We start from the raw sequence: 20,561 nt of genomic DNA on the forward strand, positions 1-20,561 counted from the left end.
TTCCCCCACCCCGTAAGGAAGAGAAAGTGAGGCTGGTGACCTTGCACAGCCCTCCCTCCCTTAAATGCAGTTCAGTTGCCAGTCATGTCATCGTCCTGATGTCATGGTTCTCTTTGAGAACGAGGGACAAACCGCACACTGCGTAGTGATCATTTTCATTTTCCTAGTATCACCCCATAGTTCAGTTAGACTCCTGTATCTTTTGGAGCAATAGGTTTTTCACCCATTTTATTTACTGTAGTTCCTTCCAGTATAGAATGAAGAAGTTAGATGACCTAGACTGCATTAGACTTCACAGAACAAATCCCCTTAATAAAAGGATTTGCTCTGTAAAACTTGGACTCCATCAAAAGGCCACACCAAAGGACCTAGGAAGGCCACATGTGACCTTGAAGCCACAGGCTCCCCACCCCTGATAGAACTCTAGATTTGCTCAGTAGGAACACCTGAGTTCAAATCCTAACTCAAACTTTTAGCAGACCTCTCAGCTTCACTTTCTCCATCAGTAAAATGAGGATAATAATAGAACATGCATCACAAAGTTGTTATAAAAGTCAAATGAGAGAGATAATGAATACTTTGTAAAACTTACAGGGCTTTATAAAGGTGAGCTATCTCTGTTGTTATTGTAGGTAGGCAGCTCACTTGAGCAGGGAACAGATCACTGCCCAGGAAGACCCAAGATCAGATCCAGCCTCGGACACTTTGGGGCTGTGTTTCTGCCTCATCTTTCTCAACTGTAAAGTGGAGATGATAATAGTAGTAACTGCCCCTGTAGGGTTGTTTTATGGATAAAATGACGTAGTATGTGTAAAATGCTTTATAAACCTTGGAGTGTTACATAAATATCATCATCATTAGCAAAAGCCTTTTTTCCCTTAGAGGGATTTAGCAGTTTTATCATTCAAATAGAGATTGCTTTTCCCTTTTCCCTGATGGATGTGCAAGGATCACAGTACAAATATGTTCAGTAGTGATGTAGAAATTCTGAGATAGTCACTGACTGCTGTACGTCCTTGATCACATCTGTCCATCTATTTTATAAATAGTTGGAACTTCACTACATTGCCTGTTTGAAAGTTTTCTTCTCTTATATCTTTTGAAAGTAAATTTTACTGTTTGAAGACTAAAGAGAAAATGTTTTAAGCCTTGCCAGTTTACTTTCATACTGATTTAATATGCTGTATCTCTGAGCTCTCTCTTCTCAAATTCTTCTTTGGTTCTTAATCAGGGCTCTTAATTCAAAACACAAATATTGATTAAGTACCTACTCTATGCTAGGTGCTAAGGAAAAATCCCTGAACAGCTCCTGATATCCTCAAGGAGCTTATGTTCTCCTGGGGGAATACAGCAAGTTTAATATCAGGTAATGGAATAGAGAAGAAAAAGAAGGCCCTAACAACTAGAAGGTTAAGGAAAGTTTCACGGAGGAGGTAGTACCTGAACTGAGCCTTGAGGTAAAATCATTGTCAGCAAGCTTTCATTAAGTACCTGCCATTGCCAGTCACTATCTGTACTCAGAGTAGACAGAAGGGAAACAGGGAAGCTTACCTTGTATCGGGGGAAACCTAAGAGAAAGAAATGAGAAGAAAGGATGGCCTAGGCATGTAAATGTATGCAGGTAAAAGATGGCCTCTCGGGTTCCAGGGAACAGCTAATACTTTGATTTATTTAGAATGTAGGCCCCTAAATTCCAGGCCGAAAGAGTTTGCATTTTACTCTCAAAGGCTATGTCACCAAAAACTAAACTCTGCCAGGCTAGGAAGTCTTCACATATTGGCCAAATGAAAGACTGTCATCTGAGGCCAAGCCTAGTTAAATTCAGAGAGGCTCCTTCCTAAATTGGCAGCAGCTGCAACATTTCATAAAAAAAGTGTACCAAATCATAGAGGAGTTATGGCAATGATATTGAAAACAATCACAGGTCCTTGAATTATAAGAAATGCATATCTGGTTATATGCATTCACATAAGTTTGTGTTTTCAGCTATGCATATGGTTACAGAATGGAGGAAGTTAAGTTCTCTTTGAAATACCATGTGTGAATCAGACCCAAGTACAAGTCCCAAGTTTTGAATTGACTTTTCTATGTTTGAAAAATTTTTTGAATCTTCACAATGTTAGTAAATTCTTAATTTCATTTAAGTGAAGAAAGCAAACTATTGACATGCCGAATCAAAGTCGCCAGCAAAGCCGTCACTTCCTCCTGTAGCTTGTATTTTTGTCCTTTATTTCAGTACCATTCCTCTACTCAAGTTTTTTTGTTTTCTCCATCAAATGCAAGCCTTGCCCAAACCTAGCTTTTGACCTTGGCCACAGAACCAGTCATTGATGAAAGCTTCTTTACCTCATGCATTACTGAACTTGTTTAATTATTAGCTAGATAACTTTTGAGTAACGCTGTCTTCTAACTCCACGTGTAGGGAAAAGTTTGTGAAGCCACATTGTAATGTAATATAATGGAATGTACACAACTTAGAGTCAGAGATCTAGCAACAGTTTTCCTAGTGCTTGCCATAATTTCCTCATTTATAAAATAGGTATAAAGTCTCCTCTGCCTCCTAAGTTAACATCAATTGTGAGGATCAAATGAGGTTATATTCAATAAAAGCACTTAGTACTTTACGTAACATCTAACAGTTTCATTTAAAAGTTCCTCCGGACTTCTAGGTTTAAAAGGAAGAAAGAAAACATTAGGTAGACTTCATGCTACTTAGAGAAAAGTTGTGTTGGAATGGTTTAAATGCTGCAGAGAGCAACATTGGAACATTGAAACCCATTCTGGATCTAGGTGTTAGTTTTTGACCTGAGATTAGGACTGATTTTTCTTTTGTTGTACTCGCATATTTGTGTTAAATTTGGAGAAGAAATCAAAACAGATTTATGTAGTATGCAGATGCAGTAGTTATATAAAATGGGAATAATAGTACTGTCTCAAAGAGTTAGAAGATCAAATGAATATACAGAGAACCCACAAAACACTGTTGAAATGTGAATTTTTCTTATTAGTTTTATTAATTTCATTCCTCCATATTTAAAAAAAAATCCTAAAAGTTTATTGTAACCTTACTTTTTAGACAATTTTTCTATTTTTGGAAATTAATTTGCTCTTATTTTCATATCTAGCTTTAGAGAATGAAGTATACCGAAACCCAAAGCCATCACTGGTTGATCATTCAGTCATTGATTTCACAAGTGACAAGATTGTACCTCATGATATTTATATAGATGATTTCTTGAAGAATCAGATCTTTTCTGATGCTGTTGTTCAGTTAGAAGATCTTCCAAGGAGCAGATATCGCCAACATTCCAAAATTGAGAATGCTTCTGCAGATGCTGACCTTGAATTTGTAGCTAATACCAAAGCAAGGGTAAAAGAGCTAGAGAAAGAGGCAGAGTGCTTAGAAGAAGCCTTTAGGAATTACCAGCAACGAGTTATTCCAGCTACTGTGAAAAGCCCTTCACCAGCAAGGAATCAATCTCCTTCACTTTTACCAGCAATTCTAAGTAGTAGTATTCCTGAAAAAGTTATGTTTGCAGAGGATAAGTTTGTTTCTGAGCAGCTTCCACTCAGCAGTCTTAAAGATGAAAAGGGTGATGGGATGGCTGATAACCAAACACCGCAGCAAAGGAGAGCCTCCTCCCCGAGACGTCTTTCCTCTACTCCACATCCAAAAGCAAGGAGAAGCCTTACTAACCAGATGTATTTAGGAGGTGAGCTGCTATTTTACTGAATATCTCATTTTATAGAGCCACCATAGGTGGTAACCTGAGAAAATGATAGTTACCTATTCTGTTTGTTGGTGTCATTTGCCTTTTTTTCCGTTCCCCAGCACGTAAGTTGATGGGTACTTAATAAATGCTTGTTGACTTGACCATTCAAAAAGTAAAAAAAAAACCCTACAAACAAGTTGTTCACGATTTTATAAATATACATTTGTGGACTCAGCTGAAGCTGAGCATTGTCCTTAAACAGTTTGCATGAATATATAGAGCATAGCTGTAGAATGTGTTTTATTAATACAAGTGTTAGTACTGAATTATTATTATTAATATGTTATTATTCAAGACATAAGTTTGATTTAATTTTGTATGACAGGCACAGCCTGCTTAACAGTCGGCTGATTCCAACAGCAAAACATTAGCCATTTTTTATGGGTGCCTTTAGTTCCTTAGGAAATGTCATAACTGATGAATCATATTACATTGGAGATCTCATAGCATGGTGACTCTTGCTTATATTTCAATTACCACAAAATAATCTTGGTCACAACAGTGTTATGTGTACCTTACAGGTTGTCCCAAACGTCTTGAGACTTTTGGAACCCTAAACACCCGTTAAATGAATGTGGCTAGAAAAAGAAGGATCATTTCTAGACATGATAACAGTTAAAGAATTTTTCAGGTCAGGTGGAGAAAAAAACCTTAAAGCAAAGTGTTGAGAGCCAGTGATGTAATGAAATAATGTACATTGATAAAAATAGGGCTTGTTTGTTTTTTTAACTCAGTAGAAGGACCTTCAGTTTCCTCAACTCTAAAATGAGGGTGTTGGACTTTATGGCTTCTGAGGTCCCTTCCAGCTCTAAATTTATGATCCTATGAAAGAGTTCTAGACTAAATCATAAAATCTGAGTTGTTATTCTCTGTATTTGGCTATGTGATCTTGATCTGCAGTTTTCTTATTTTTAAGATAAGAGGAGCTCACCAGGATAACGTGATTCTGTCCATCTCTAACATTCTATGTGCTATATGTTTTATGGTTCTAGTTCCCCCTTATCAATATACTATATACCTAACAGGGTTGTTGGGAGGAAAGTAATTTGTAAATGAATAGGTACTATTAGGTACATGAATGTGAGGGAGTTGGTAATTTTTATTCCTTGGATAATGGAAACTAGTTATATTTGTTCTGTAATATTTTGATAGCAGTTTAAAAAATAGTCTTAATGTCTTCCCTTAGAAATTTACAACATATTGTGAAATACAAGATTATACCTTTCAGGTAATGGGTCATTTGTTATGTCTCCCTGTCACCTTGCTGACAAAATTCCATCACCAATTCCAAAGACACCCCAACTTTCATCTGCGGTATCTGCTCCCAATATCTCAGTTGTTTGCTTACCAAGCAATCATGAACAGAAGACAAGGTAAAGATCATACTTATATTTCTTTGAAGTATATAATTTCACTTTATTTCTGAGTGTTAGACGTGGGTTTTCTAGTCATACTATTAAAGGTTGTGTAGAAGTATATAATGTGCATTGTTCAAACAGAATTTCTCAAGTTAAATTTTTTCTTTCAACTGAATATATTTCATAAGTGTTGGGTGGGGAGGAGGGGAGGTTCGTAGAATTGAAGTAATCAGTAATACTTTGGTTCAATTATTTACTTTATACCAGGTAATGTACTAGGTGCTGGGAGTATAAAGACAAAAAAAACAGAATCAGTCTCTGGCTTCAAGGAGCTTACTTTCTATTGTGTAAACTAGCGTGTAGATATAGCCCTCTACCAAGTATAGGAATAGGGACTGGACCTGAGATTTCATTAACACTGAGAATTCTCAGATGAGGACATTCCTCATAATGAAAGCTAAGGTCTTTATAGTAATGTCACTAGGAAAGATGCTGCTTTTTTCAGCAAAATAAATATTCATTTTATGAACAATCATTAAGTGTCTAAAAAGTATGAAATGCTGAAATGGGCATTGGAAATTTAAAAAAAATTGTCCAGTTGCTACCTTGAAGAAGCTTATATGTTTATAGAAAAATAAAACATGTACCCAAATAATTGTAATAGAAGTTGAAGGAGAAGTAGATAATACAAATCAGAGTAGTGAGAGATTCAGGATGAGAAGACTCTAGCAGTACGACAGGATCGAAGAGTTTCATGGAAAAAGTGGAAGCTAAGCTGAACTTTGAAGGAAGGAAAAGAAGTCATAGGAGGTTACCCTTAAATTGAGTCTTTAAAAAGGAGCTAAAGGGTGGCTGGGTGGCGCAGTGAGTAGAGCACCGGCCCTGGAGTCAGCAAGACCCGAGTTCAAATCCAGACTCAGACACTTGACACTTACTGACCATGTGACCTTGGGTAAGTCGCTTAACCCCAATTGCCCTGTCTTCCCCCCTCCAAAATAAATATAAAAAGGAGCTAAAGGTTTCAACAGGAGGAGATGAGACATCCTTGGTAAATAATGTGTAGGATGGTGTAGCAGCAAGCACCCCAAGCACGTCCTCAGGGTTTGCAGCTACCACAGGTTCTTGGATCTGCTTTGTTAAAGGAAAGCAACTCAAAATGGGTTAACAAGCTTCCTTTAATCAGTCAGACATATATCGTTTACCTTGTTCAGGAGAAAAGGTCAGCACCCTGAACCTCAAAGTATACAGGCATAATTATCAAGACAGAAACATCAAGTAGACAGATTTCCAAACTGTCCAACCATTACATCCATACCCAGTCAACATCTGGGTTTCCACATTCTGGGTTTTTCAAAGCCGGGGGACTCTCAACAACGGCTTCCCAGAATTCAGATCAAATCACAGAACACTTCACAAAGTGAGTCCCAAAACAAAGCTACACATCAGGGCTTATATAGCCTTCTCCTGGCTCAGAGAATGTAACAACCTTATTGACTCACTGGCCAATCAAGAAGTATCTACTGAAAAACAAGCCTCCCTCCCCAGGCTTCAGGTGCACATTAGCCTAGGGGCAGGGAAGATCTTCAAAATTTACATTCTCATTACAGATGGAGGGAAAAAAATCATGTACATGGAACAGTAATTAGGCCATTTAGATGTAATGTAGTAGAATAATGTGAATCATTGTGGTAGAAGCTATATGGTAATGCCAGATAACAGGAGTTAGCATTTTACTCTGGAGGCAACAATGACTCAAACTTCTTGAGCTGCGGAATGACATGATCCAGTCTCTCTGTGCCTCAGTTTTTGATCTGTTAAATGGGGTAATATTTATGCTACTTCTCCTCTGAGGTTGTTGTAAGGAATACTTGATAGATAAACCTCTGTAGCACCAATACAATATTTACAGTGCCCACAATCATGATAAAGAATGTGACTATAAATATCGCGTGATGTTCGATCACAAAATATACCAACTCTCCGTATAGAGGACAGAACTGAAGCATTTATTTGCACACCAGAAAACTGAATGCCAAAACCAGTCAGCCGATTCCGCCATAGTACCAAAGACATTCAGAAGCCATAATAGCACTGAGAGCCACAGCATCCTTCAGCCTTCCCACACACCAATACAGGATCAGTATCTACTCAGAAGCCTGCCTCTCTCCTTCCCCTGAGCTCCTCTCTCTGCCACCATCTCTCTGGCTCTGACCACCAGCGCCCTGTGGGCTCTGCTTCCCTTCAGCAAACTTCCCCCACCACAGGTTCCATGTGACTACATTCAGTCTATGGAGGCAGAGTTTATTTTCATTATCTTCACAGCAGGGAAGCTTCCTATGGGCTCTGTTGCACCCTTTAGCAAATTCCCTCCATCACAGACTCCATGTGATTACATTCAGTCTATTAGGGGGCAGAGTTTACGTTCAAAGCAGGGGAGGTCTTCAAACCGTGCTCCCCGCCCCCCCCCCTTCCAGCGCAGGTCTAGTAAGAGACAGGGAAGATCTTCAAATTCCCATTCCTATTACATTCGACTCCAAGATCTTTCATGTCCCTTACATAGCAAAATTACATTGACAATAAATGAAAGTTTAGGGATAACTGTGGGAAAACTGATGTCAACAGAACTTTGCAACAATATAACTATATCCTAAGAGAAAAACTTTGCACAGAAAACAATAGCGTAGGCTTGGGGCTTGGGGCTTGGGCACAAGCACCCTATCCTTCCTCCTTCTCCCCGCCTCGAATGAATGGGGCTCAGAATCTTGTGGTAAGGGGTGAAGGTCTCTTCTCCAAAGCTACTTCAAGCTGAAATTGAATGCAGAGCTGTCCCTGCCCCAAGAGGTCCCATTCAAGAGTTCAGTGCTTTAGCTGTCATCCAGAGTTTGGTCAATGCCAAGGCCTGGAGGTCCCATTTGAAAGGTCAGTTCTTTAGCTGTCATCTGGAACTTGGTCAATGCCAGCTTCAGAAGTGGCACATCACAGTCATCGACAGGGGATGACATCTGGCTTAAGCAATCAGGCATCTGCAGGTGGAGGGTACCAAGCCTGTGGAAAACAAATCTCACAAACAAGTTTAACAGACAAAAAAGACAAAAATAGGGTCAGCCATGCTTCTGGAGTCCATGAACTCACTATCATAACCTCATTCACGGTAAAATGCATGCGCTAAAGGTACAATTTGACAATCATTTTCTCCTGAGTTAACAACAGCTATGGTATTGTCTTTATCATGTGCAGTAATCTCTGCAGCCTTTGGAACATCATCTGGCTTCTGCTTTACACATACTTAAGCTCCCAATTTTATTCTGTTAGTCAAACCAAACTTTTCATTTCCTCTGATAGTTATTTCAGAAGGAGGGTAAGTTTCACAAGGGGTATTATTTCACAAGGAATAATAATCACTTGAATTGTTCTATCGTTTTTACAAAACCGTATGGTTCCTCACCCAAATTTTGCAACGTCATAATAATTTCTCCTTGATAATTAGATATTACTTCAGCTAAATGTATACCTTGAGCTGCTAAATCGGATTTAGGTAATAGCCGTCCAAAATTATTTTTAGGGATTCTCACACATATCCCAGTAGAGATGTTTCTTCTTTCTTTTCTATCCAACCAAAAGTCTTCTAAACAATGTAAATCATATCCTGCCAAACCTGGTGTTCTTGGAAAGCTGGGACATCTTGCCTCGCAGTCCAATACTCATTATTTAGGATCTTATGTATCTGCTGTTTTCTGATTTTCATATTTGGGGTCATCATTCTGGCTAGAGGCTTACTTTCTCCTAGTCGTCTATTATTCAAATTACATAAAGCAGTGAACAAATTATCTTTCCAATGTTGATACAAATGATTCAAACTTAACTTCCTTAACTATTCTTTCAATAATCCATTCATTCTTTCATTTAGCCCAGATGCTTGTGGATAATATGGAATATGATATATCCATTCTATATTGTTTAATATACAATATCTCTTCATTTCATTATCTTTGAAATGTGACCCATTATCACTTTGAATCTGCTTTGGAGTTCCACAATATAGACTAATGAGATCTAGAAGTCTGTTAAGGGGCAGGGAAGATCTTCAAATTCCCATGCCATTACAAACTTTAAATGACGTGTGAAGATGAGCTTGCCCGAGGTCAGAGTAAGTGTGTCAAGTGTCTGAGGAGAGATTTGGACTTAGGTCCTCCTGGCTGGCGTTCTGTTCACTGCATTACCGAACCATCCCAAGGGGGACATCTTATTGTCAGTAAAATTATAAGGTTATTAATTGCTACGATGACCTTCTATTTTAACGCATTGTCACAGTACTGTTGCTAGTGCCCTTAGCTCTCCCAGCTTCCATGTTAAAAACAAAATGGAAAAACACAATCTTGTACCACATATGTATGGTCAAAGGAAATATATGCACGCTTTGGTCATAAGGTAGAAATGTACGTTTCATTCTCCACCTGGAGACGATCACCCCTCCGTCAGGAAGGTAGGTAGGATGCTGTATGATGGGCTCTGGTTGGTCATTGGCACGATCATATTGATTAAGTATTTCAGAATTATTGTTCTTTCCTGTACTGTTTTTGTAGAACTTGTTCTCCTGTTTCTTGTAGCTTCATTCTGCATGAGTTCAGGTTTCGCTGAAACTCTCCCTTTAACCATTTCTTTTTTTTCTTTTTAATTTTTTAAATGCTTTATTAACTTCTGATTTACACCATTCATTTCTGCCAGATTTTGAGTTACAAATTTTCTCCCCTTTTTTCCGTACCCACCACCCCAAAACAGCAATCCCACAGGATATCCCCTCCAATCTGCTCTCTCCCATATTTTCTCCCATACCCCTTTTGACTTTTCCAGTAGGGCATGGAGAATCTCTATGTCCCAGTGCCTGTATATCTTATTTCCGAATTACATGTAAAATAATATAATAATAATATATATATTTTTTTCATTTATTTTAAAACTTTGAATTCCAGATTCATTCCCTTCCTCCTTTGTCACCCACCCTTACTGGGAAGATAAGCAGTTCAGTATAGGTTGTACAAGGTCTGGCTAATGCAAAACAATAACATTGTAGATGTATTGTAAAAGACTGACTATATTTCCCTCCCATCCCACCTCCCACTTGTTCTATTCTCTACTTTGATCCCATCCCTTTTCTAAAGTGGGTGCTTCCAACTTCCCTCCCACCCAGCCTACCCTCCCTTCCATCATCCCCCCCTTTCATCCCCTTCCCCCCTACTCTCCTGTAGGGTGAGATACCCTATTTAGTGTGTATTTCATTCCCTTCTCAAGCCAAATTCAATGAAAATAAAGTTGACCCATTCCCTTTTGCCTTCCTATTCTTCCCCTCCATTGTAACCATTTTCCCTTGCCTCTGATAGTTTACCCCATTCTGTCTCTCCCCATGTCCTCTCATTATATTCCTCTCTCACCTCTTAATTCCACCTTTTAAATATCATCCCATTCCTGTTAAATTGGACCTGTGCCCTCTATGTATACCTGTAAACATATATACACACATTCACATATGTATTCATATGCCCATATACCCTCATATATAGACATATATATGTATTTCTATTCCCTTCAGCTATTTTCATACTGAGAAAAGTTTCATCAGTTACAATTATTGTTTTCCATGTAGGAATGTTAATAGTTCAACTTTGATAAGTTCCTTATGATTCCTTTTCCCTGTTTACCTTCTCATGCTTCCCTTGCTTCTTGTATCTGAATGTCATATTTTCTATTTAACTCTGGTTTTTTTCAGCAAGAATGCTTGACAGTCCTCTATTCCACTGAATGACCATATTTTCCCCTGAAACATGATACTTAGTTTTGCTGGGCAGGTGACTCTCAGTTTTAATCCCAGCTCCTTTGACCTCCAGGATATCATATTCCAAGCCCTTAGATCCCTCAGTGTAGAAGCTGCCAGATCCTGGGTTATCCTGATTGTGTTTCCACAATATTCAAATTGTTTCTTCCTGGCTGCTTGTAATATTCTCTCCTTGATCTGGGAATTTCGGGAACCTGGCTATAATATTCCTAGGAGTTTCCTTTTTGGGATCTTTTTTAGGAGGTGATCGGTGGATTCTTTCAACCTCCATTTTGCCCTCTGGTTCTAAGACATCAGGGCAGTTTTCTTTGAGAATTTCCTGGAGGATTATTTCTAGGTTCTTTCTTTGATCATGGCTTTCAGGTAGTCCAATAATTTTTAAATTATCTCTCCTGGATCTATTTTCCAGGTCAGTGGTTTTTCCCATGAGATATTTCACATTGTCTTCTATTCTTTCATTTGTTTGGATCTGTTTAACAGCATCTTGATTTCTCATAAAGTCATTAGCTTCCATTTGCTCCAGTCTAATTTTGAAGCAATGATTCTCCTCATTGAGCTTTTGAGATTCTTTTTCCATCTGGCAAATTGGGCTTTTTAAGGCATTTTTCTCCTCATTGCCTTTTTGAGCCTCTTTTGGAATTTGAGTTAGTCTGTTTTTTAAGGTGTTATTTTCCTCAGTCAGGCTGCTGACTCTCATTTTTAATTTTCTTGCATCGTTCTCATTTCTCTTCCCAATTTTTCCTCCACTTCTCTTATCTGCTTCTTAAGGTCCTCTATAGCCTGTAACCAGCTTGTATTTTCCTTTGAAGCTTTCAGTGCAGGAGTTATGACTTCACTGTCTTCCTCCTTTTTGTCCCCAAAATAGGAGTCTAATGTTGGAATCTTCTGTTTGCTTTGTTTTCCTTTGCCTGGTCATGTCACCCCTCAGTCACTTGACCCCTGGGCTTTTCGCCACAGTAGGACTCTGCCACCAGACAGGGGAGCTTTCGTCCCAAACACTGGGGTTTTCTCAGCTTCCGGAGGTATTAGATGGGTGCCCTCTCTGAGGCCTCCACACACTCTGGCAAGCTGGACACACACCTCAGGACCTCCACCCTAGACTGCAATCCAGATCCAAGCAGGTTAAAGCAAGAGTGATTACCGCTCAGATTGGTGCTTGGTCCCCCTATACTCTGCAGGCCAGGAGCTGAAGCTGCCACGTGGGGGTGGCTGCACAGCCATGGCAGTGGCTTCTTGCCCAGGGGGCAAAAGCCGAGGTACTCCCACTTACTGGGTCCCAAAGTCCACACTGCCCTGACCTCTCACTTTGTCTTTCGCATCTATGTGTTGATAATTCTGGAGACAGCCACCGCTGCTACTGATCTGGAGTCCCTCCAGCTGTGGCTGGTCAGACCTGCCCTGGGGCTAAAACCTCTGGTTCTCACAGCCCTGGGTTCGGTTCCCAGAGCAGTGCGCTGGCCACTTCCTGCCGTCCTGCTGGGCTGTCCTCAGCCAGAGGTTAGCTTCTCTGTGTCATTTTGTGGGTTCTGTAGCTCCAACGTTTGTTCAGAGTCCCTTTTTATATGAATTGGGGAAGGTGGAAGCCAGAGCCGGCAGAGGTCCTGCTTCTACTCTGCCCCCCTTTAACCATTTCTTGTGGTACAATAATATTTCATCATATTCATATTCAGTAATTTATTCAACTATTACCCAATTGATGGACACCTCTGTAGTTTCCATTCTTTTCCAGAAGCTACAGAGCTGTTATAAATATTTTTTGTATATGAGTCTTTTTTCTCTATTTGATCACTGAGGCATAGGGTTAGTATTGGTATTTTTGTGTAAGGTGTTGCATATTTTAATGATTTTTTTGAGTATACTTGGAAACTGTGTTCCAGAAATGCTGTACCATTTCACAGCTCCACCAGTAATGCATTAGTATGCCTACCTTCCTACAGCCCCTCTAGCAATTGTTATTTTTCTGTTTTGTTATCTTTGTAGGTCTTATGGGTATAAAATGGAACTATTTTTAATCTGTTTTTTTATATCCTTTGACTATCTGTCAGAGAGGAAATAATTCTTGCTCTGTATCTTTTAAGCCATTCCTTATATGTCTTGGATATTAGAACTTTATCAGAAAAACTTGCTGCAAAGCTTTTTCCCAGTTAACTCTTTCCCTTCCAAATTTAAGTGCATTGGTTTGATTTGTACAAATATTTTTGTGTAATCAAAGTTTGTCTTATTTTGTCTTCTGTGTTCCTCTTACCCCTCATTTGGTAATGAAGTCTTCACTAATTGTGAAAGATACTTCCTTTCCTGCTCCTCTAATTTGTTATGCTGTTACCTTTTATATCTAAGTTCTGTATGCATTTGGAGCTTACTGTGGTATATAATAGGATGTGGTGGTTTACTTAACCCTAATTTGTGGAAGACTTTGTGCCAATCCTTCCTTTTTCTTTCTTTTTTTTAATATAAATCCAACCAGGTCATAGCATATAATCTCTTTAATATATTGCTGTGGCTTCTTTGCTTATTAGTTTCAGTTCTTTACTAATATTTTATTAGGTATTTTTTACAAAAAAGTCAGTGTTCATTAGGGATATTGGTTTATCCTTCTCATTACCTGCTTTGACTATTTCTGGTTTAGGTATCAAGACCATAATTGTGTCATAGAAGGAATTTGACAAGTATCCTTATTTACCTCTGTTGAAAATAACATATTATTGGAATTAATTATTCTTTGGATACTTGATAGAATTCACTTGTAAATCTGTCTGGTCCAGGGGCTTTTTTTATTGGGTTCATATATGACTTTAGTCTCTTTTTCTGAAATTGAGCTACTTTAATTTTATATTCTGTTCATCTGGGTATTTTATATTTCTAACAATATTCATCCATTTCATTTATCAGTTTTCTTGGAATATTGTTGGGCAAAGTAGTTTCTAATAATTTACTTTTCATTTTTTATGAATTTTCCTTTGCAACTTAGGATATTGGCTGTTTGGTTTTTATCTCTTTTTAAAAATTGTATTATAATGATTTATCTGTTTTTAATGGTTTTTATTAGTTGGGGACCTCAGTGTGTCCCTTTCAGACATAAATCTAGCAGAACAATAAGCAAGAAGGAAGTTAAGAAGCAGAGAAGAATTTAAGAAAAGATTATGATAGATCTCTGGTAATTACTGAATCAGAATAGAAAAGAGCTTATTATATGTAACTCAGTTGTACATGGCACCTTTATAAAAATTGGTCCTGTACCTCATAAACAAATGTAAAAAAGCAGAAATATTAAGCTGTCCTTTACTAACCAATTATAATCAGAAAAGGACTTTTGAAAAATTATTTAAACATCAATAGCGAGGATTTAATTCTTTTGTGGAAGATTTCTGTCCCGAAACACTCATCAGAAGAAGAAAAAACAGTTCAGTGTATTAGTCATTCAGCTAAATGAACCAGAAAATACTCCACGTTAGAAATTCTAAAATCAAAGATGAGATTGACCAAGTATATAACAAAGTTTTAAAACTGGTTTTTAAAATCAATTTTTAAAAAAACACATTTAATTGGTGAATAAAACTAGGAACTTTTTATTATTTGTTTCTTTAAAGATGTCATCTGAAAACTGCCAGTTCAGATCCTTTGACCATGTATCAATTGGGGAAATTGCGCATGTTACTCTGAAGGGCTTTTAAAACCAAATAGGTTTATGTATTTTATTCTATAGACAAGGCAGTATGGGGCTATGGAGATTATGGAGTAATGTGGTCAGATGGGTGCTAAAGGAAAATCCCTTTGGCATTTTGCATTCTGTACTGGAGTAGGGAAAATACCGGCGACAGACTAGGTAAAAAGCCTGTTGGAGCAGGTGAGAGGTACCAAAACTGAGGCAGAGTCAGGATACAGGAAATACCTGGTTTACTGTGCTTCGTAGGTGCTGTTTTTTACAAATTGAAGGTATGTGGCAACCCTGCATCAGGCAAGGCTGTTGGAGTCGTTTTTTTTCCAATGGTATATACTCACATGGTATCGTATCTCTGTATCATATTTTGGAAATTCTCACAATATTTCAGGCATTTTTCATTATTGTTATTGTTAAGTGATCTTTTTGTTGCTATTATTTTAATTTTTGGGGGCACCACTAACTAACTGTCCCTTTAGGAGGTGGCCAGGCCATAAACATTCTGCGTGTTGTGACTGGTTCACCGCCTGGCCATGCCCCGACTCTCTTCCTCTCTATTCCCTGAGACACAACGGTATTGAAATTGGATATGTTTCTTTATAATTTTTAATTTTCTCAAGTATTAGTAGATTTAAGCATGTTTCCTCTGAAAAACTTGTACTGTAGGCATAAAAAGTGGAATTTCTTGCTTTTGTTGTTCTGATACCTGTAATGTATAATTCTCACTTATTTCATGGTTTATTTGTACTTAATACAATCCATAGTTTGAATTTTGTGTTTCCCTTTAATATTTATTGAATGGCCTCACAAAAGATTGCCTAAGGAAAGGCATTTCTAGATATTTGCACTTTGGAACTTTGGCTCTCTTAATTATAGATGAAAACAAGACAGATTTTTTTTTTTCAAGAGTTCAGTTTATTTTGAAACAAAAGCTGTTACAACATTAATACCGCTGTAGTTCAAATCTTATGATTTTTTTTTACCATTAATCTGTAGTTCTGAAATGGTTATATGTTACAAGGAATGTGTGACTATTGAAAAGTTGAATTAAAATTTTTTTTCTTTAAACATATGGATGTGATTCTGTAGCTATATTTCTTCTCCTTAAAAGTAAATTATTTTATATATTTTTAAAAACTAAGGATAGCGTACAGGTAGTGCTGAATGAGCTTTATGAGCTCTCAAGTATTGTCTTTCATCTTTATGGGATGTGTCACATTAGTCCTGAGATAAGTTTTTTTAAAGGTATCTGAAAAAATTCTTTAGAAATTGCAGAGATGACAGTGAGTATAGTCCAGAGGTAAATTAGTAAGGCAGAAAGTATCTTTATGCAGCTGTACTTTTGACTTTTGCATTAATGAATCTTCTTCTTTCTTCTAGTAATTCTAAGCACACTGATCAAGATATAAGTGAATTTTCAAATGCAGAGAAATCAATCATTGAAGATGTTCAAATTGAATCTTCAGAATGTAAGTTCTAATGCTTACAAGCTTTAGTAATTTTGATATATAGATAATTTTAGTGAAATATACCCATTGTAAGTAAATACAAGTCAGGAAATGCTTACTATGCAATATATGCGTGTATACTTTCATATATTCATATATGTGTCATGACTTTTGGACTTTTCAGATTTTTTTATTTAAAGGGCAAGAGATTTCTCACTTAAGGGTTTGGGGTTCTATGCCCCTAATTAGCTCATGTGTCTTTGGGCCTGTTCGTTTTCTTATCTGTAAAACAAGGGGAACTAGATGATCCTTCTCTTCCCTTCATCTCTAACATTGTTAGCCAATCAATAAACCTTCATTAAGGTTTATTAAACTGCTATGTGTCAAGCACTGTGCTAAAGTGCTGCGGATATAAAAGAAGCAAAAAAACAGTCCCTGCCATCACGGAGCTGATAATCTAACGGGGAAAGACAGTAAGCAAATATATATGTACAGACAAGCCATCTACAGGAGAAATAGGAAATAAGAGGGAAGGTACTCAAATTAAAGAGAGGTTGGGAAACATTTTCTATACATTTATGGGGCCCAAAGTCCAAAAGATATATTCATGAAAAAGTAACTAGTTATTTAGTTTTCTCCCTAGAGTCAGTCACTGTCTAAGAAATCATTGAAAGGATTCAATGTCTGAATAAAAGTAAAATTTACTTGAGTAACAATTGGATCAAAAGCAAATGTATTGGGGGGGGTTTCCTTTTATAAACTAGAAAATTTAATATTTTTCTTTTGATTATGTAGAGCTTCATTTTCTCTAGATTTGAATGAAAGCTAGCTTTAGTGGGAATAGCACTGGCCTTAGAATCCAGAGAGCAAGGTTTTATCCCTGGCTTAACTATTAATTGGGTCTCTAAACATCTTGCACCTTCATTTTGATCTGTAATGTTTCTTTCAGATCCAAAATCTGATATATCAAATAAATTTGAATTTTATGATTTAGTGGTTATAAACTGAAAGAATTTTGATTGAGAGGTATAAAGTATCAAAAATTAGTTAAATGAGGGGTTAATGATGAGCATTCATACTATTTCTTTACAAGAATCTTAAAAACTGCTGGTCTAGAGAGAATATAATTTTGAAGTATGGTTCTTTTTAAAAACATTTTGAGTCATGTTTTTGTCAGCAGCCTGGAAAGTTAGGAATTTTTTTCCATGTAGAAATTATTTTCTTAGTTAATATCTTAAGTTTTATTTCTTAAATATTTGCAAAATAGGTGATATTCTTTCAAGCATTTAACCCCAAACTTTTACGAACCTATACTCAAGTTTTTTTGAAACCTGTCAAATCCTGTTTATAAGTAAGAATATAGTCCTAACATTTTCTATCAAATCTTTGGTCAGGACCTGCTTAATTATTCAGTTCCCTGAAATTAAAGTATTTTAAGACCAGCTATTCCCACACTGCAACTATTCTTTTGCCCTTCTGTTATAATTAGGGAATAATGGAAGCATTGTCCAAACCTCTTTTAGATGGTGGGAACATTCCAAAGCAACTTGAAATAGATGTGTTATATCCAGCGGGAGATATGGTTCCCACTAACAATGTCATAGACACTATGCCAGCAATAACTACTTTGCATCAGGATCCAAGTAAGTTTTTCTTAATTAATAGAATATTGAATTGTTGAAATAAAAAGCTTCTTGAATAAGTGATTTGACTTTTGAGATAGTTACTGAGAAAATATTTGGATTGAACAAATTTAGTATATCAAATAACAAAGTTTAAGAAAACTTAAGGACAGACTTTTAAAATTTAGATAACTGAGGCCTTCATAATCTGAAATCTTGAGCAGGATGCAGAGCTTTGTCCATTTCTGCATTGGCCCTTGAGGTTCCTCATCTACCTCTTGCCCTCCGTAGAAGTGAATTGGATCAGTGCTGCTACCCTTTCCCCCCCCTTTCTAACAATACTTAAGCTCCCAAATAGGCTATCTTTAATTAAACACTTTCTCATTACCTACTATCTCAATCTTCTAAATATACAGACAGCCTCATTTAGTCTCTTGATTTAAATGACAGTATGTATGAATGAAAACAGTTATTAAAGGAGAAAGTGTTTACATATGTACAGATTATGAGTTCTGCTTCCCATGGAGGAGTTATACTTTTTTGTAGTAAGGACAGCTGAGAATTACATAAAATAATTTCAGTAAGTATTTTTTCAGGCTCCTGCTATGTGCAAAGCAGTGTTTAGCTGCTGGGGATACCCTAACAGTCCTGCCTGGGGAGGGGGCAGGAGAGAATAGTTTTTTATATAGAAGGTAGTTTGAGAGGACTGAGAAGACACTGATAACCGGAAGGTCAGGAAGGGCTTCCCATAGAAGGTAGTACCTGAATTAAAGCCTTAAGAGAGACTAAGATTTCTAAGAGGCAGAGTTGAGAAGGGCAGAGTACATTTCAGGCAGGGATTGAAGGGAGGCACTGACATGGGAGATGGAATGTGATGTTTGGCAAACAGACAGATGTATGAGGGGGTTATCATGTGAACTAAGGCTAGAAAGGTAACTTGTCAGACTCTGAAGGCTTTCGAAGTCAAACTAATGAGCTGGTATTTTACACTAGAGGTAAGAGAGGAGTGAGCCACTGAAGATTCTTAAGCAGGGGAGAGTGAATGGCAGATCTGGGTTTTAGGAAAATTACTTTGGCAGTCAGTTGTGTGGAAGATGGACTATAAGGGTTAATGACTAGAAGGAGACCTGTGGCGAAACTAGGGTAATAGCCAAGATGAGAGGTAACGAGACCCTAAAGTTGGCTTGTAGCAAGTAAAAAGGCCAGATTCAAGAGATTTTGTCAAGGCATAATTGACAGGATATGGTAACTAATTAGACACGCAAGGACGGGTGGTGGTGAAGGAAAGTGTGAAGAATCTGAAGCTATGAAACTGGCCAACTAGAAGGGTGGGACATTTGGAGGAGGAAGAGGAGAGTAATGAGAGTTGTTAATATGCATTTAATAGGAGATGTCTGTGCCTAGCTCCCAGTTAAAGATTTCCAGTAGGAAATCGGTGATGCAGGATTGGAGCTCAGGAATGACGTTTGTGATGATGCAGGGCAAACAATCAAAAATTACATACCTTGAGTTATGCATGCCCTGTAGATGTGGTTATTTTCTTTGGTTCAAAGTAGCACCAGCCCTTGAGTTTCATACCTAACTCCTTTGCAGTGGACGACCCCAAAGGAGTATTAATTCAGAGGAAGGGGATAAGAATGCTACCAGTGAAACTGCTCACTTCCCCATGCACTGGCACTCGGCTTCATGTCGATGATGAATAGGAATGTTTGCATTTTTTTCTCTTGAGGAAATGGACAAATCATCTCTTCTCTCCTTTGGAAGGTGGGACAGATGACTTGTCCTTATCCCCTACTTCCGCCCCTTAGTGTGGCCACTGACCTTTTTGGCACATGTGACTATTAGTAGCTCTAACTAATCACATGGAAGGAATATTAGAAGAATTGGCTATTACATGATTTTGATTGCTTTATAGTAATGGGGCAAAAGATTGTAGGGCATTAGCATGAGCTGGTAGCTATTTCAGGTCGCTAAACCTGGGGTAAGTGACTTAACCTCTCCAAGTCCCTTACTTCACATGTAAGGCAAGACTTGGCTTGATAGTCTCTAGTCTAAAAGTCCCTTCTACCTCAGAATATGTGAGTGTGTGTGTGTGAGAGAGAGAGAGAGATTGATTTTTCTTTTTTAGTAATGCTAGATGTAGAAGAACAGAAGGAAGAGGAAAAATGGGAAGAGAAACGGAGAGAGAGAGAGGAAAAGCGGCAGAGAGAAAGATTGGAAATTTTTGAAAGGGAACAAAGAGAACTACAAAAACTCGATGAAGAAATGGTGATAAGTACCATCTTGTATTTGGCAAATGTCTTTTACAACCTTATCCTTGGCAGTCATTGTTCTCTTCTTCCTTCTCGTTCATCTGAGATACTCCGTTGCCAGCTTTTATCATTTTTCACTCCACATCTTATATATATGTTCCATACTCGCACAGTTATCACTTTAGGGCCTTAATGGCCTGTAATTTCATCTCCATTTCTGTTTCTTCCTACTCTATATTCCACCCAGCCATCATGTAATACTCTAAACGTTGAGGTCTGACCATGTGCCCCTCTGACTCAGTAAACTCCATTATCCGCTTCTGGGTTCGAATGTAAACTTGTGTGTTTGGCAGATGCTCCTCACTGACTAGACCCAGACTACCTCCAGTCTAATTAAATGGGCCTTTTTGTTATGACTCACACCTGGTATTCCTAGCTTCTGTCTCTGTGCCATTGTAGAGACTGTCCCCCTCCCTCCTCATGAGCCAGCCCTTCTTCTTGGAAGATTCCATTCTGAGGTCTCTGTTGGCATCTTTCAAGTCCTATACCTTTCCCTTCCAACTTACTGTGTATCTGTTCACATGTGGTTTTGTATATGTACATACATGTTACCATGTTAG

The 20,561-nt window shown here is 37.9% G+C and overlaps 1 protein-coding gene across 5 annotated transcripts in view; it reads left to right on the plus strand.

Annotated features, from left to right (window-relative positions):
• The window catches only part of OFD1 (OFD1 centriole and centriolar satellite protein), a 344,344-nt gene that overhangs the window by 322,484 nt on the left and 1,299 nt on the right, over positions 1-20,561 (plus strand). For all 5 annotated transcript variants that reach the window (XM_069100608.1, XM_069100609.1, XM_069100607.1 and 2 more), the window contains 5 exons: positions 3,126-3,713; positions 5,002-5,146; positions 16,000-16,088; positions 17,591-17,710; positions 19,818-19,957. In XM_069100608.1, the coding sequence (XP_068956709.1) occupies positions 3,126-3,713; positions 5,002-5,146; positions 16,000-16,088; positions 17,591-17,710; positions 19,818-19,957 (1,082 nt within the window). The remainder of the gene's footprint in view (positions 1-3,125; positions 3,714-5,001; positions 5,147-15,999; positions 16,089-17,590; positions 17,711-19,817; positions 19,958-20,561) is intronic.

The sequence above is a fragment of the Petaurus breviceps genome, unplaced genomic scaffold (genome assembly GCF_028583685.1).
Source record: "Petaurus breviceps papuanus isolate PSGF00001 unplaced genomic scaffold, PetGlider_PUasm1.0 419, whole genome shotgun sequence".
NCBI classification, from domain to species: domain Eukaryota; kingdom Metazoa; phylum Chordata; class Mammalia; order Diprotodontia; family Petauridae; genus Petaurus; species Petaurus breviceps.